At 34.5% G+C, this 17,651-nt stretch overlaps 1 protein-coding gene and 1 non-coding gene across 2 annotated transcripts; both read right to left on the bottom strand.

Moving 5' to 3' along the window:
- Positions 1–2,693: 2,693 nt before the first annotated feature.
- LOC128281824 (small nucleolar RNA R71) lies at positions 2,694–2,800 on the bottom strand. The gene has a single exon (XR_008272095.1). It is a non-coding gene; the product is annotated as a small nucleolar RNA R71 (small nucleolar RNA).
- Positions 2,801–15,544: 12,744 nt separating this feature from the next.
- LOC108482588 (uncharacterized protein At4g06744-like) lies at positions 15,545–17,231 on the bottom strand. The gene has a single exon (XM_017785718.2). It carries the CDS (start codon positions 16,996–16,998, stop codon positions 15,730–15,732), a length of 1,269 nt encoding a protein of 422 aa, XP_017641207.1. The 5' UTR covers positions 16,999–17,231; the 3' UTR covers positions 15,545–15,729.
- Positions 17,232–17,651: the final 420 nt, after the last annotated feature.

The following is a 17,651-nucleotide window of genomic DNA, read 5'->3' as shown; positions in this document are numbered from 1 at the left end:
CTGCCAATATTACAATCCTTTCTCGTTATGAGAAGGGATTGTATGAAACTATGATTTCACGTCATCCCTATCCCTTTCTAATAAGAGAATGACAAATTGAAAACATGAAAATATACACACTTTTTCATGCCATTTTTAACTCAAATTCATGTAGTTTCAGTAAAATTCTTGTCAAAAAATATATAATAATTATAAAATGATTAAATTTCACTCAAATTATGAACATGCTGAATTTTAATTAATTTTATATCAAATTTTATTATTTTCAACAGATTTACACAAAAGGCGAAAAACTGCTTTTTAGACACTACTAAAAGCGCAAAACCGAGAAGCAATTTTGAAGCATCAAGGTGAATTAATTTTTCAGCCTTATACAATCCAAATTATGTGTATTAATTCATAATATATAATTTTAATTTTAATCTAATCTAATTTAATTTAATTTGGGTTAAATAAATTATTATTAATTAGTTATGAAAAGGGGCCCAGTTGAGCTGAACCGAGAAAATCGATCCAATCGAGCACTGGGCAGCCCAAAATTGTCCCATATTCTAACCCAATCAGATTTTTTTCCTGATTATTTGGCTTGCAAAATGGCCCTTGAGGACTCCTTCAATTTGCATTCAAACCCCTCCGCTATTTATGCCTTTCAAGATTTGGCCCTACCTAAAAATAGCATGTTTGAAATCTTCAAACATGCCACATGTGTGGTCGGCCATGCGGGGAGTCTTTGGCTTCTTATTTTGGCTATTTTTAACAGCATTCTCAACCTATAAATACCCCCTTCGCTGCTCACTTCAAACAGGTCTCAAACCTTGTCATCTCTTCATTTCTCTCTCATTTTTCTCTCTTCATTCCCTTTCATTTTTCCTCATTTCCTTCCCCTATTCCCTTGCCGATTTCACCTCTTGAAAAGGAGTCAATCAACCACTATTTGGAGAAGCATTCAAGTGTTCATGGAGGCCTCGGTTCAATAAAAACAAGCGGAGAAAGAGGAGTGGAGCAAACTAGTCAAGCCTCGGAGGATCACCAGATTTGATTCTTGTTCCCTATCCTTTTATTTTTGTTGTTGTTATGATGAAATGTCTATGAATATTTGTGATGTTGATATGTTTAATTTAATTAATATGGCTTAAATTTAATTTGTGTTAGGTTGATTGCATTTCATCTACTTATTTTATTAATATTGTGTTTGTGTTGTTATATGCCTTGGTAAGATGTTTAATTAAGTAAAACCAGGACTGAGTTATTCTTGCATTATAGTTGCAAGGTAACTAATCAATTAATTATTTAAATAGACTGAAATTGCAATTAATTGACATGATACTTAATTAATGCATGTTTAATCATCTAAGGTAGCTGAGGGTTAAATTAGCAACGGTATCTAACGATACATTAGCCTTGCATACCTTGCAAGATTTTTAGGATTAAAATGTTTCAAGGTAGAAATACATTTTTACCTCACGTAATATTTTATGTGCTTATGAGATTGAATTAATTGTTTGAATTGGCATAGAGATATGTACAAGAGATCATATTAATTTCATAAGTATGTATGTGCATTTACACATTTGCTTATTAAAATTTGTTTAATCAGTTGAATTGACATAGAGATATAGTCAAGAGATAAATGGATTTTGGTAAGTATGTTCATAAGTTAGCAAATTACCGGGTTTCTATGAATTCATTCGTAACAACATAAACATGAGTTTAGTAATTCTAAGTTCAGAAATGTAATTAATCTAACACAACTATGTCACCTTGATTAAAATCATCTATTGAAATCATGCATTGAAACTTTTATTTTATTTTTATTTTTTTACTTAGTTAAAATCCTAGTTATTAATCACCTCTTCAAATCAAAATATTTTTCTTTACCAAAGTGGCTTTAAAATTGCATTCATAAACAAATTTTTTCATCGTCCCTATGGGTAAGATAACTTGACATTTACTTATTACTTTATTACTTGTTACGATTGTGTACACTTGCACATTTCTGCCATTCCAAGTTTTTGGCGCCATTGCCGGGGACTATTTTAAAAGACATTATTTGTAAAATTGTCAATTTTGTATTTTAGTATTTTTTTCTATTAAATTTTAATTCTATTTTTTTTTTTTGTGTGTTTGTTTTAGGTGTTTATGAGTATTGATCAAATTATTGACTTAGTCCCCGTAAACCCTGAAATTTAAAGGACTTTCTGATAAAGGAGAAGATAAGTGAATCAAAGAAGGACCGAAGATATGAATTTCAAAAATCCAAACCAAAATCCAGCAGGACCATTCGCTTATAATACTCACAATCTGATCATTGTTGCCGATGATAAAAACTGTGCCATTCAACAATATGTCATTCCTCTATTCAACGAGATCAATTCGAGTATTAGAAGACCCAAAATCAAGGCACAACAATTCCAGCTGAAACCGGTCATGTTCCAAATGTTGCAAAATATGGGTCAATTTAGTGGGATTCCTACTGAAGATCCACAACTTCATCTTCGGCTATTCATGGAAGTGAGTGACTCATTTAAACTAGTCGGGGTGACTGAGAATGCCTTGAGACTGAGATTATTTCCATACTCCTTAAGAGATAGAGCACGAGCGTGGTTGAACTCCCTACCATCCGTTCCATAACTACATGGCAAGAGTTGGTCGAACGTTTCTTAATGAAATATTTCCCTCCATCTTTAACCATCAAGGTCTAAAATGAAATCACTTCATATCAACAACTTGACGAAGAATCTTTATATGAGGCATGGGAGTGATTCAAAGAGTTATTACGAAAGTGCCCTCATAACGGCATTCCTTGTTGTGTTCAAATGGAGACTTTCTATATTGGTCTCAATATTCATACTAGAATGATGGTGGATGCTTCGGCAAATGGAGCCCTTCTTTCTAAGTCTTATAACGATGCTTCCGAGATTATTGAAAACATTGCTAGCAATAACTATCAGTGGCCAACAAATTGAGTAGCCTCAGAAAGTTAAGTAGCAAGAGTACATGAAAGGGACACACTTGCTTCTTTGGCAGCCCAGGTATCCTCTATGCCTTCTATGCTTAAGAACATAACTGTTAGTGGTTTCAATGGTAATCTGATAGGTAAGTAACTGAACCAGTTCGAGGATATTTCTTGTGAATACTGTGGAGATGGCCATTTATTTGAAAATTGCCTATCGAATCAAGAGTCAAAATATTACATGAGAAATCAAAATTGGAATGTTCCACAGTCAAATTATTACAACTCTTCATGACAGAATCATCCAATTTCTCCATGGAGTAATCAATAGTGACTCTTCTATGTCATTTCAACCAAATTATCTGCCAAAATATTCTCAACAGGTGTAACAACCCACACCAACTAAATCTCCAATTAATCTTGAGAATTTGCTAAAGGCGTACATAACGAAGAATGATGAACTAATCCAAAGCCAAGTAGCAACATTGAAGAATTTAGGAAACCAAGTGGGACAGCTAGCCAATGAGCTCAAAAGCAGACCCCAAGGTATTTGACCAAGTGATACAGAAAACCTGAGAAGCACAGACAAAGAGCATTGCAAAACTATCACTTTATGAAGTGGGAAGATATGGGAAACCAAAGCTGCCGAGGTTGAAGATAAGCCTATTGTAGCTCAAGGCAAAGAGGAAGTTCAACTGAATGTTGAAACTCCTGTTCCAAAAAAGTCAGATACGGTGATCCTTGATGAGGTAAACTTTAAACCAGTTAGTTTTGATTACCTAACACCCTTTTCAGATATAGAAAAATTTCCACAGAAGAGTTGTCGATAAAAGCTAAGATTCCACCATTGTTATATCCTCAACGATTCTAGAAGCAGCAAAATGATACTCAGTTGAAAGAGATCTTTGATGACGAGGTGACTTTTAATGACTTTGATGCTGTTAAATCCTCAGATACAGTTGAAGACTACTTTGCTATTTGTAATATGGAATCATTGGCTTCTACAGAATTAGAGCTCAATTCTCTAAACGATCCATTAAAGCATATTCTACTGGAGGATTTACCAAGTGATGATGAAGACAAGGAATGTTTGGCTTGGTTAGAAGCTAATTCGAAGGAATTCACTCAAGAAGTTCCACTGAATCATTAGAATTATCATATCAAGAGTATACGCAACCAAAGTCGTTGATTGAAGAGCCAACTAAATTGGAACTAAAGATTTTGTCTCATCATTTGAAATATGACTATTTGGGCCTGTCTTCGACTCTACCTGTCATTATTTCAGTTGAGTTTACCAAAAATCAAGAAGAAGAGGCAAATGTGATTTTGGAAAGGCACAAGATGGGTGTCAAATGGATTATTACAGATATTCAAGTCACGGGTTGGAGGATTTGTAGGAATTATAGGAAGTTATGTAACACCCCAAACCCGGCCTGGAAGTTTGGCTCGAATCTGGCATGTCACATTGAAGTGTTTTTCGAAAACCATGTTTCCATTAAAAACCCTTCTTAAAAATTAAAAACTTAAACCTCAGCTGAATAACATTCTTAACAACTTTCTAAAAACCTTGCCAGCTGCAGAAGCTTAATTTAAAAACAATTACGAATACGTGATGTTTTGAACAAAAGTAGTTGCTTTGGAAAACCATGTTCTAATACTAGCAATTATAGCAACAATAAATAAAATTCCAAATTTGAAATCCAGAAAATTACAACGGCTTTACTACAACCCATATAAAAACATTTAAAAGTAATAATCAAAACTGTAACGTAAACATGTGTGTGGCTTCCTCCGAGCCCCTCGCAGCTCCGATCCGTCTAACGCTGGAAATTACCTGAAAGGTTAATAAACGGGGTGAGTTTACAAAAACTCGATGTGAAATCCTTCTATATAAAAGGAACAATACCATATAAAAGAATTAAAAGTCCGCCCCACCCTACTTACGATTTCAAGATCAATTGGGCCTTAGCCCATTATAACAGACGATGCCAGATAGGCTTTAGCCCATTACAGAATAAGAAACATTCTAGAATAAAAATGAGAATCAGAATCAAACCACAGAATCAAATTCAGAATGAAGCCCATATCCCATAACAGATACAGAACAGATATTTTATGTATGCAGAAAACCCAACCCATGTCCAGTCGTATACACCTCTGTACCAACCTTACACCATGTGGGGAGACAACTCGACCCACCCATCGGCTACACGCCACAGAATTTGCAGTATGGCTGCCAGAATAAATATTGTGACAGAGTCACCAGATACAGATATTGCGGTAGAGCCACCAGGATAGATATTTGTGGCATAGCCACTAGAAACAGATAATGTGGCAAATCCACTTAACAGAATACGTGGCACAAAGCCATCGATAACTATAATAACTTTGGCACATAGCCATCAGTGACGGTAATATAATTGGCACACAGCCTTCGGTAAATATGATCGACACAGAGTCATCAACAAATATGTTAGGCATATAGCGACAGGTAAATACGTTTGGCACGAAGCCATAGTCAAGATGGCACAAAGCCATATTTAGGTTGGCACAAAGCCATCGATAACGGGTCTATAATCGGCACAAAGCCCACAATATCGATACGAAGCCCACAATAACGGTACACAGCCTTCGATAACATGACCGGCACTCAACCATCGATCGGTCAACAGATATTGTGACAAAGTCACCAAATACAGATATTGTGGCAGAGCCACCAGAACAGATATTTGTGGCATAGCCACCAGAACGCTTCCTCCATCAATATAACCCATATCCCATGCAACAGATATACATGTCATGGCAAACAACATACAGAATCAGAATATCATACCCATATTTGAATCAAACAATCACAGTCAAGTCAGTCATATCACCAATATATATTCACAATCAAATCTGTCAACCACACAGTCCAAGTCAGTCACTTGCCCACAAGGGTAAAACAGTCATTTAACACCTTAGGGGTAAAATGGTCTCGGTAATTCTACCCTATAGGGGTATTTCAGTAATTCTACCCTACAGGGGTATTTTAGTAATTCTACCCTACAGGAATATTTCAGTATTTCTACCCTACAAGGGTATTTCGGTAATTCTACCCTACAGGGGTATTTCAGTAATTTTACCCTACAGGGGTATTTTTGTAATTCTACCCTACAGGGGTATTTCGGTATTTCTACCTTACAAGGGTATTTTAGTAATTTTTCAATCGACGGTATTTCGATAATTTTACAAATCGAGAATATTTGGGTAATTTTATAAATCGAGGGTACTTTGGTAATTTTACAACTGAGGGTATTTCAGTAATTTTAATAAACTAAAGTATTCTAAACAAGGATAACAATACGAATGGGCCTAAAGCCCTTCTCGGCCCAAATGGGCCCACATGCTCGTGTGGCCCTTTTAGCCTAAATCTAGCCACAGATATGAGATTCACCTAGCCTAGTCCAATATTTACTACACAATCAAACAACTTATCCAATTGGGGCCATAGGCCCATTGGGCCCACATGGCCCCTTTCAGCCCATCGCGGCCCGAAGAAGCCATCTTACAGCTAGAATAGTGAGAAATACACACCTGATAGGAGACTGGAGTTAATCCGCGCTCCGAGCACTCTTAGCCGATGCCCAACCCAAACGAGCACGTCATAAAGTGAAAGGGATCAGCCAAGAAAGGTACCTTTACTCTCCTCATGGTTCTCTCTATTTAAAGCCAGCTTCGCATCCACTCTTATGTTAGCTTCCCGATGTCGGATCCGTCCATTATCAGAGTTTAAATTCAACACCAACTCTTGCCGCCCCTTGTTAGCAAAATAAATACTCTTTGATTGCCATGAGTTTCGAACCCTGGACCTCCTTGCCAACTCTATGATGCCACCTTCCTACCTCTTATGTGGCGCTACTTTGCCACTAGACCACAAGGCTTTTTGTGACACAATTTCCCCACCAATATTCTTAAGGCCTACCTACTACACCCAGGGTTTGATTCACCTTAAACCAATTTTTTTGCTAGAGTCCAGATTTGAACCCAGGACTTCTCCAACACTTCTCAGTACACTTAACCACTAAAACAAGCCTTCATTAACGAAATTTACATGCACAACAAAATATTATAAGCCGCCTTCAACCGCTCCCATGCTCAAGGCCCAAAACTTCTAGGCCCAAATTCAGGGTGTTACAAGTTAAATAAGGACACCAGGAAAGATCATTACAGGTTTTCTTTCCTTAATAAGATGTTGGATAGATTTGATAGGAAAGAATATGATTACTTTTTAGATGGTTATAGTTGGCATGACAAATGGCCATTTGATACCACCATGGTCAATGATGATGCTGAATAAAATGGAGGGAGTTCTCTTCACTTTCTCTAACGTTATTTTATATTTTTATTTTTTTCTCATTTGAATAAAATAGTAGACTTAGATAAAATTTTCTTTGCTTCATTATATTAATTAAAACTCTGTTTAAAAGATTGGAACTTAAGCAAGACCATCCATGACACCTCTAGTCTTTCTTGGGAGTTTAATTTAAAGTAATTTTTCAAAAATATATTTTTCTAAGTAGCTCAAAGAATTTAAATATTTGTTTTGTTTAATAAATGGTCAAGTTTTAACCCAAACACTAATTTCTTTGAGTTTATTTTAGTTTATTTTCAATAAAGGAGCTTAGGATCCAAAAAGGAGCTGTCATTGGGCTTAAGACACTACTAAGAAGGGAAATATTCAACCTTTTTTTGCACAAACCTATAGCCCTTACCTTGCTCCACCACCACTCCTTAGCAACCCAATAGTGCATCTCACTTAACCCCTTAATGTTGCAGCCCTTAACTCCTTGAATCACCACCCCAAACACCTTCATTCAAAGTCCCCAACTACCGCACCTAAACTATCCTTAAAATTTCCACCGTCTTCAACTCTAAACATTACCCTCAATTACTCACCCACCTGCCCAAAACTAAATCCACCCTTAATAGATTTCCTAAGTTTGACGCTGAGAGTCCATTTATCTAGCACCATTCCACAAAGTGAATAGTTTGGTATAATAGCTATGCTACAACACATGTAGTTGCAGCAACAAGATTACTGGAGATACTCAAAAATATAGGATGACTCAATTAGAGATGCATTTAAATATATATTTCATAACCCGTTTGTTTTTGTGCCTGAATTTCCAAACTTTATACTCAAACCATGGACTCCAATGTCAAGGAAGGAAAAATATGAGTTAAATTCTGAGGGATCTGTAAATAAATAAAAAGAGGGGATCTTTACTTTATTTCATTTTCTTTCCTAGGTTATTTAATGTTTTAGGATTAAGTTCTCTTAGGATTTTTATTTTTCGCATAATAAAACAAGAGGTGGAAATCATAAATAAAAATGAACCAATTGCAAAGTACAAAGTGTGGCAATATATATATACATGTCTTGGATTGGATCTAGAGAGAACTTGGTACTTAAGCAATCAAATTGACTCACCTCATTTTTTCTAGAATCCTACCTGGTGTATAATATCTATTCACTTCTAACAATAAGGACATTGTTCATCTTAAGTAGGGGATCGAAAAATTGAAATTATTTCCTCTCAGAAAAAATTTTTCTTCTAATTATGATTATGATATATTTTGTTCAAAATTTTGAAATTTTGTTAAGTATGCTAATCTTTAGTATGAATAAAATTCTATTATTTCAATAATTGCTATGCTGGCTGAATTATGACATAAATGTACTCTTAATAAAGCATGCAAATTATATCATAAAATTTTTTAGTTCCTTAGGAAAGTTAGGCATGCATGAAAGTTTAAGTCTCTAGAGCTGACTTAGTAGTTTCTTGAGGAAAAATCCTAGGAAGCATGGAATGTTGAAAATGATTTAGACAACTATTGTTTGGACCATTTGAGCCTTCAAGCCAACCTTGATGAAATTTTATCCCTTGAAACCCAACTTTGAGACTATATCGCATAATTTTATTTGAACCGTTGCAATATTTAGCCATCACTTCTCTCTTAATTATCTTTAAATTGTTCCAAACACTAGACTCAGTACTATTTATAATGTAACAGCTCGGTTTTAGTTAAATTAGAATAGTGGTTTTGAAATCACAAATCCGATATCAAAAAATTATTTTAATATTATTTTTGGTGTTTACAGCATGATAGTATGTATGTGTGAAAATTTCGTGAGCTAATTTTTTCGTTTAATTGCTTAATTTGAGAAAAAGGACTAAATCAGGTAAAATGCAAAAGTGTCGTTCTATTAGCTAAAGGTATTTAATAGCTATAGAAACTTAAAGTTAAGGTCCTTAGTGGTAAATAGACCATTACTATGATAGTGGATGATAATGGCATGGTATTTGGTGTAATTATGGAATATTTTTAAGGTTAATTATGGTAATTTGTAAATAATGTTAAAATAAGTAAAATAAAACACAAATTTCATCCATTATCATCTTGTTGAACCAAAATTAAAAGAAGAACAAGAGGAACTAGGGTTTTTCATTCGGCTAGGAATAATTTAAGCAATTAGATTAAGAAAAGAAGAATCCGAAATTAAATTGGGAGAAAGGCAAGATTATCGAGTAATTGACTCATTTCGTCGTTTTCATACCCTAGGTAAGTTCGTATGTGATGATTTCATTATAAACGTATGATAAATGCTTTGATATTGCCTAAACTGTAATTATGATATTTTCATTAATGTATGAATTATAAATACGACTCTACCGAATTATTCGAAGATGTAATCGATAAGCTAGAAATCCCGGTTGGACTTTAGGAATGATTTGGATACTTGTGACGTGTTATAAGATAATATATCGGTTTGGCTTCGAGACATGCATATCGAATGAGTTGGCTTCGGGCCATGATATTAACACTTCGGGTGCGAGTTATACCAATTTGGCTTTAGGCCATGCATATCGGATGTTTTGGCTTCGGGCCATGAAAATAATTCTTCAAATAAGTTACCTTGATTTGGCTACGGACCATGGTATAGGTACTTATCATACGAGACTTATAAGTATCTAATTTCTATTCTGAATGGTTCAACGGGTAAAGGAATGATGTGGTTGAGAAAGCGGTTAGTACGAGGCAATATAGGTATGTATACGAGGCGATACAGGTATGTACAGAACCTATTCGAGTATTAAATAAAGAAAGTTCAATGAGATGGTATTTAATCATGTTTTAAGACATAAGAAAGGTTTGTAGATAATGTGAAATTGGTTTATTTACCTTTATTTGATGAATTAAGTTAATTACATACGTGTTTACTAAGCTATGAAGCTTACTTCGTGTTATTTTTCTATGTTTTATACTAAATCAAGGCTAGCTCAAATCCGGGAGTCGTCGAGAACATCATTGCACTATTAAACATCTACTTGGTACTTTTGAGTTGTATAAATATGGTATATGGTATGTATAGGCTACTTGTGGTATTTTGGTTGTGATTATAGCCGTGAGAGTTGGCTTGTAAATGATGTTAATATTGATGTGTGTTTAGCTATTAGAAATGGCTTGTAAATGTATATGTTTAGGTTGTATATATAGCCATGAGTGATAGCTTATTTTGGTATGTTTGGTATGAATATGGTTAAGGTTTTATAGTTGCAAATTGATTTATGGAGTATAATGTTTGAGAAATGCTTTGATGAAGTATGATTTTAGAGGTTGAGTGGATAAGTATTTGAATAAGTGATTGGTCTTGAATTGAGTATTGAATTTGGTTGAAATGGATATTATATGAATTGTGCATTTGGTTGATGTTTTGGCTGCCTAATTGTATGATGAAATGGTACCATTTGGATTGTTTAGGTGTGCATGAATAAGGGTGGCAAATTGGCCTTGCAAATGGCTTATTTTTGTCCACACAGGCAGAGACACGGGCATATGTCTCAGCCGTGTGTGACACACGATCATGTTACACAGTCGTGTCTTCCCTGGTGTGGTTATTAAAATGAAGCCAGTGAGCGAAGCCAGTGAGCTCCACACGGTCTCACACACTGGCGTGTGACTGGCCGTGTGGTACAAGTCAGTATACCCCCTAATTGGCACATGGCCTAACACACGGGTGTGTGACTTGGCCGTGTTGCATAAGTCAGTATAACCTACAGTTTTGGCACGGCCTGGCACACATGTGTGCGTGGCCACTTCGAGGGCGCACGGGTTGGACACACGGGCGTGTGGTTGGCCATGTGACCCAAGTCAGTATGTATGCCCTGTTTCCACATGGCCTGGGACAGGGGCGTGTCTAGAGCCGTGTAAGGCACACGGCCTGTTCACACGGACGTGTGACCCCTGTATGTTTGAAAATTTTCTAAGTTTCCAAAATTTTTGTATGATATCGGTTTAGTCCCGAACCAATTCTAAAGCATATTTAAGGTATCGTAGGCCTTTATAAGGGACTATATGGTTGTATTGAATGATGTATGAGTATGAGTACATAATGTTGTTAAATGTAAGCTATATGTAGCATATTGATCGGTAATACCTCTTAGCTCTATTTCAGCGGTGGATACGGGTTAGGGGTGTTACACAGAATATTCTTTGAAAATAAGTTTGAGGGAGTTGAAAAGAAGTATCAACTGCTCAAACAAATTGTAGTACATACAGTAAAATGCTCGTGAAAAAAAAGAAAAAGAAAAAGAAAAAAAAAAGAGAGCATATGTACTTGAAAGAAAATAGATGTACAAAAGAGCATATGAAAGCAAAGTAAGTTGGTGTATTGAAGGTAATTATTCTGAAGATCCAATTGAAGCTGAGTCTAGGGTTTTTAGCCTAAATTTATCTATCTTTTACCTACGCCTAGCCTAGCCACATTACAACCTTTTTAAAGACCTATTGATTCAAGTTTCTATACTACCTCATTAGTGGAGAGAAATTGCTATGTTCAATATATGAGGACATAATTTAAACTTAATGATTGTAGCTTAATCTTGAATAAAGGAATAAAATCAAATTAGTAGGGATTTAACATGTCTCTATTTGGAAGCATTTAGTCTATTTTTGCTATCATAAGAATGATTGAGATTAATTTGAATGATATGTATACTTAAGTATCATAAATATCAAAATTCTTGTTCTTCAACATAAGTATACTAAAATCATAATTTTGGGAAGAATTTGTTCTGAAGGAATTTTTCAAAGGTGTTTCTGAGAAATTCTTTTCAAATTCGTGAATTACTTGGGACGAGCATTGAATTAAGTTTGGGGGTGTGGAAACACAAAAATATACACTTTTTCATGCCCTTTTTAACTGAAATTCATGTAGTTTTGGTAAAATTCTTGTCGAAAAATATATAATAATTATAAAATAATTAAATTGCACTTAAATTATGAACATGTTGAATTTTAATTAATTTTATATCAAATTTTTATTATTTTATTATTATTTTTGATAGATTTGCACAAAGGGCTAAAAACTGCTTGGCAAACACTGCTAAAAGCGCAAAACCGAGAAGCAATTTTGAAGCATCAAGGTGAATTAATTTTTCAGCCTAAGACAGTCCAAATTATGTGTATTAATTCATAATATAATTAATTTTAACTTTAATCCAATTTAATTTGGGTTAAATAAATTATTATTAATTAGTTATGCAAAGGGGCTCAGTTGAGCTAAATCGAGAAAGCCGATCCAACCGAGCACTGGGCAGCCCAAAATTGTCCCACATGTTGACCCAATCAGCTTTTTTTCTGATTATTTGGCTTGCAAAATGGCCCTTGAAGACTCCTTCAATTTGCATTCAAATCCCTCCACTATTCATGCCTTTCAAGATTTGGCCCTACCTAAAAATAGCATGTTTGAAATCTTCAAACATGACACATGTGTGGCTGGCCATGCGGGGAGTCTTTGGCTGCTGATTTTGGCTATTTTTAGCAGCATTCTCAATCTATAAATACCCCATTCACTGCTCACTTCAAACAGATCTCAACCCTTCTCATCTCTTCACTTCTCTCTCATTTTTCTCTCTTCATTCCCTTTCATTTTCCCTCATTTCCTTCCCCTATTCCCTTGCCGATTTCACCTCTTGAAAATGAGTCAATCAACCACCATTTGGAGCAGCATTCAAGTGTTTGTGGAGGCCTCAGTTCAACAAGAACAAGTGGAGAAGGAGGAGCGGAGCAAACTAAGTCAACCCTCGGAGGATCACCGGATTTGATTCTTGTTCCCTATCCTTTTAATTTTGTTGTTATGATGAACATGTTTATGAATATTTGTGATGTTGATATGTTTAATTTAATTAATATGGCTTAAATTTAATTCGTGTTAGGTTGATTGCATTTCATCTACTTAATTTATTAAAATTGTGTTTGTGTTGTTATAGGCCTCGGTAAGATGTTTGATTAAGTAAAACCATGACTTAGTTATTCTAGCATTACAATTGTAAGGTAACTAATGAATTAATTATTTAAACGGATTGAAATTGTAATTAATTGACACGATACTTAATTAGTGCATGTTTAATCATCTAAGGTAGCTGAGGGTTAAATTAGCAATGTTATCTAATGATACATTAGCCTTGCATAACTTGCAAGATTATTGTGATTATATTGTTTCAAGGAAGAAATACATTGTTGCCTCGCGTAATCTTTTATGTGCTTATGAGATTGAATTAATTGTTTGAATTGGCATAGACATATGTACGAGAGATTATTTTAATTTCATAAGTATGTATGTGCATTAGCACATTTTTTTAACCAGTTGAATTGACATAGAAATATAGTCAAGAGATAAATGGATTTTAGTAACTAAGTATGTTCATAAGTTAGCAAATTACCGAGTTGTCTTGAATTTATTCATAATAACATAAACATGAGTTTAGTAATTCAAAGTTAAGAAATGTAATTAATCTAACACAACTATGTCATCTTTATTAAAATCATCTGTTGAAATCGTGCATTGGATTTATTTTATTTTTATTTATTTTACTTAGTTAAAATCCTAGTTTTTATTCACCTCCTCAAAGAAAAATATTTTTCTTCGCCAAAGTGTTTTTTAAATTGCATTCATAAATAATTCCTTTCACAATTCCTGTGGGTACAATAATTCGACATTTACTTGTCATTTTATTACTTGTTACGATTGTGTATATTTACACATTTTTATCGTTCCACAAATCAAATTGTTTCTCTTAATTTTTAACATTTTTATTATTCGAATCATAAAATTTATATTAATTTATCTTTTTCAAAAACAATATAATTTGATCACATTTTAAAGAAGAACCTAATGAAGATAATGTAATTTGATCAAAGTCCAATAAAAGTGGATGCAAAGTTGGCAATGATCTGGATATATGTCACCCATAACGTATGATAAAGATATAAGCCTATTTTATAATAATAATAATAAAGGAAATACGCCTATCAAAAAACATAAGCTTAAAAAAAAAAAAAGTGGTTCCCCAAAGAATGATTCTTAATTATAATCATGAAATACCAAAGAAAACTCCCACTCAAGTGTCAGTAGTTCTCCATTATAACAATTTGAAAAACATTTAAATAAAAAAAATCAAAGGCGGCGACCAATGATAAAGCTGCTTGCTCTTCATGATGCATTTTTCTTAATCATGTTTTAGTCTCTAATGGGGTATCTTTTTGAGCTGGACCACATAGTTTGAGTTAGGAACTTGTAATTTTGTGGGTTAGTTGAGACTTGAAAACCCTTGGTTGTGTAGGTGAGCCACTTTGTGAACACAAAAGTGAGTTTACAGTGGCAAGCTATCGAGTCGGCAAAGATGCCATATTTCCATGCTTCAATGGGACCATTACTCTCTCCAAAAGCACCTTTAAACTCCCCCATTGTGTCATGTGGTGTTTTTCTTTGAAAAGAGTCATGGTACACACTAATTTGGAGGGATTATGTACTACTATTACACACTAATTTGGAGGGATTATGTAATACTATTACTAATGCATTTTTGCATAGTAGCTGGTTTTTTAGTAATTGCATAGGAATAGTTAAAACCAGAATCTATTTCCCGGTTTTCCACTTGTTCAAATGATTCTCAAATTATTCATACGCTTTAGATCCAACTTTTCTGTTTACATCTTTCCTAGTTTGTAAATATTTTGCAGTACATGGAGTGAAATGGTAACAAATTTGATATCTCCTAACTAAGGTTTTAGATTTGAGCTTATAAACAATGCATGAAAAGCTTGCCTCTTGAACAGTATCTGATCTAATTCGACTTTAGATTTAATGCAATCCTTGTGGTCAAAAGATTAAAATGTAGTCTTAAATTATACTCATAAAGTTTATAAATAGTTTCCAAGTAAATTTAGGGTTAAATGCTTAAATTAAATCCAACTTTTTAGGGATTGTTTATGTGAAGGTCAAATCTTTAAAATTGATCATATAAAAGTCTAATATTTACAAAAGTGTTCAAATAGAATTTTTCACACACTTCAACTAGTTTAAGTAAAAGAGAGGTGAATGTTAACATTTGAAAAGTTTTATTTGAACACTTTAAAAAACATTTAACTTTTATTTGAGTACTTTTATAAAAGTTAAAAAATTTTCTGTTCATTTTAAAATGTTTGACTCTTATATAAGTAACTTACAAAAAATTGTGTTCCAATTTGAGTATTTAGCTTAAATTTATTGATAATCTTTCGTTCATTTAGAAGGGAAAAATGAAGTACCTGTCAAACACAAACGATAATAGCGTTCTTCAGGTTTTCATGATAGACAAAGTTATATTATGATTACATAGAAGTGAAAGAATAGTTTATCAAAAACAAGAACATAAACCAAGAAAACGAACAAAACCCCATTAAGGGGATTAAGGTGAAGGAGCCATATCAGGGATTGAAGAACTAGAAGGAAAATGGTAGCATGGGATGTAATTGTAAGACCACATGCGAGGGCAGAATCTTGGATGAGCAAAGAAATTTGCACACTCCTCTACAGATCTCTGAAATGGAAGATCGGGAATGCAGTTGTTTCTAACATCCAACACTCCTCTCTCAATCAAAATCCGACACATGGGGCCAACATGTATGAAATAGTTGTCAGACAATGATAAATTCATCAGTTTGCCAAGCTCGCAAACCACCTCAGGGACCGCTCCAAACAGAAGATTACCAGCGAAGTTCAACTGTTCCAAATTCTCCATACAAGCTAATGAGAAAGGTAAATGACCAGTCAACTGGTTGTTCCCGACATCAAAAACGACAGCTTCCTTAAGCAAACCAATCTCATAGGGTATACAACCTGTAAGCTGGTCGTTTAAAAGAAGAACCTCAGCTAACGAAGAGAATGCTTTGAAAATGGTTCTTGGAAGTGGACCATTGAACTTGTTGTTGGCCAAAGTGAGATAAAAAATATGGGTGTTGACAATATTATCAGGCAGATGGATCATGAACTCGTTGTTGTTGATAAAAAGGGCGTCGAGATTTTGAGTAAAAATTTGAGAAGGAACTGACCCAGTGAAGAAGTTGAAACGAATATCCAAGAATGTTAAACCAGGCATGTTTAGAACAGCATCTGGAAATGGCCCTGAAAATCGGTTGTTGCTTATATCAAGCTCATATAGATACCGAAGCTTGGCGATGTTTGGCGAAAGAGAGCCACTAAAATTGTTGGAGTTGGCATGGAAGAGGGCAATATCTGGAAGCTGATCCAAGAAACCATCGAGTGAAGGGGCTGACAACTGAAATCCATTGAAATCGATTGAAGCAACAGCAATGGCTGACTTGTTATCTGGTGGATTATCACAGTAGAACCCTTTGTAACTACAAATATCTGAACCCACCCAAGTTTGGGTGATTCCAAGAGGATCTGAAGTGATTAAAGACTTAAATTTTTGGATTATGGGATGCACTAAAGCCAGTCTTTGATCAGCAAACTTCAATACTTCATTTGCTAAGGGGGTTGCTGGCAACTTACAATTGAGTTTGAATGGAAGATTATGGTGTCTATCATTACAGCCCTTGCTTAAGTTGCCATTGCCAATACCAATTGTAACTTGTAGAGCTTCTCTGCTGGAATCTCGAGCTGTAGTGCAGGAAATGAGACAAACCAAGAGCATGAGAGAAATAATGATGCTCATTGTTTTACTATGTTTAAACCTATATGTTACTTGTTATGTGATGGAAATAAAACCATGAGAGAAAGAAAGTGGGGAACTAATTTGAAAGCTGAAAATAACAAGAGAGGAATGAGAAACTACAGTACAGAAGAAGAGATTGCAGCATTAAGAATCATCTGGAACTATTCTAAAGACTGCTTTTATTTTCTAGCTAGTGCTCTTTTCCATCCACTTAAAGTGCATTTCCTGATACCGACCACAAAGTGGGAAATTTTTTTTTCTGTATTTTTTATAAGAAGAAAAGCTTTCTACTCTATCTTTGACCTTGTTTGTTTGGGTTTCCCCAGTAAAAATGGCCTAGATTTCTTTGAAAGAAAATTTAACCTAGAAAAATAAACAAGATTAGCAACAAAAATATTGGAGGAATGGTTGTGTTTTAAGTGTTTATTATAGAAAGTGAATGATTTCGAAATCTAGTCAAATCATTAATCTCAAATTCTCAATTCCTGTATTAAATTTGAACTCCATGCCCCTTGAAAATGATAGAAGTATTTTTACCATTGGCCATGGTGTTAACAAATATTATTCAAGTTGCTTAGGCAAGTAGTGGGTTCCAACGGAAATCTTTGTTTTTGACAGCAACCATAATATTGGTTCCCAGCTAGCATCATCAT

The sequence above is a fragment of the Gossypium arboreum genome, chromosome 1 (assembly GCF_025698485.1).
Source record: "Gossypium arboreum isolate Shixiya-1 chromosome 1, ASM2569848v2, whole genome shotgun sequence".
In the NCBI taxonomy this organism is placed as follows: Eukaryota; Viridiplantae; Streptophyta; class Magnoliopsida; order Malvales; family Malvaceae; genus Gossypium; species Gossypium arboreum.
The sequence above is the reverse complement of the archived record's forward strand: the minus strand, read 5'-3'. Positions and strand labels throughout refer to the sequence as shown.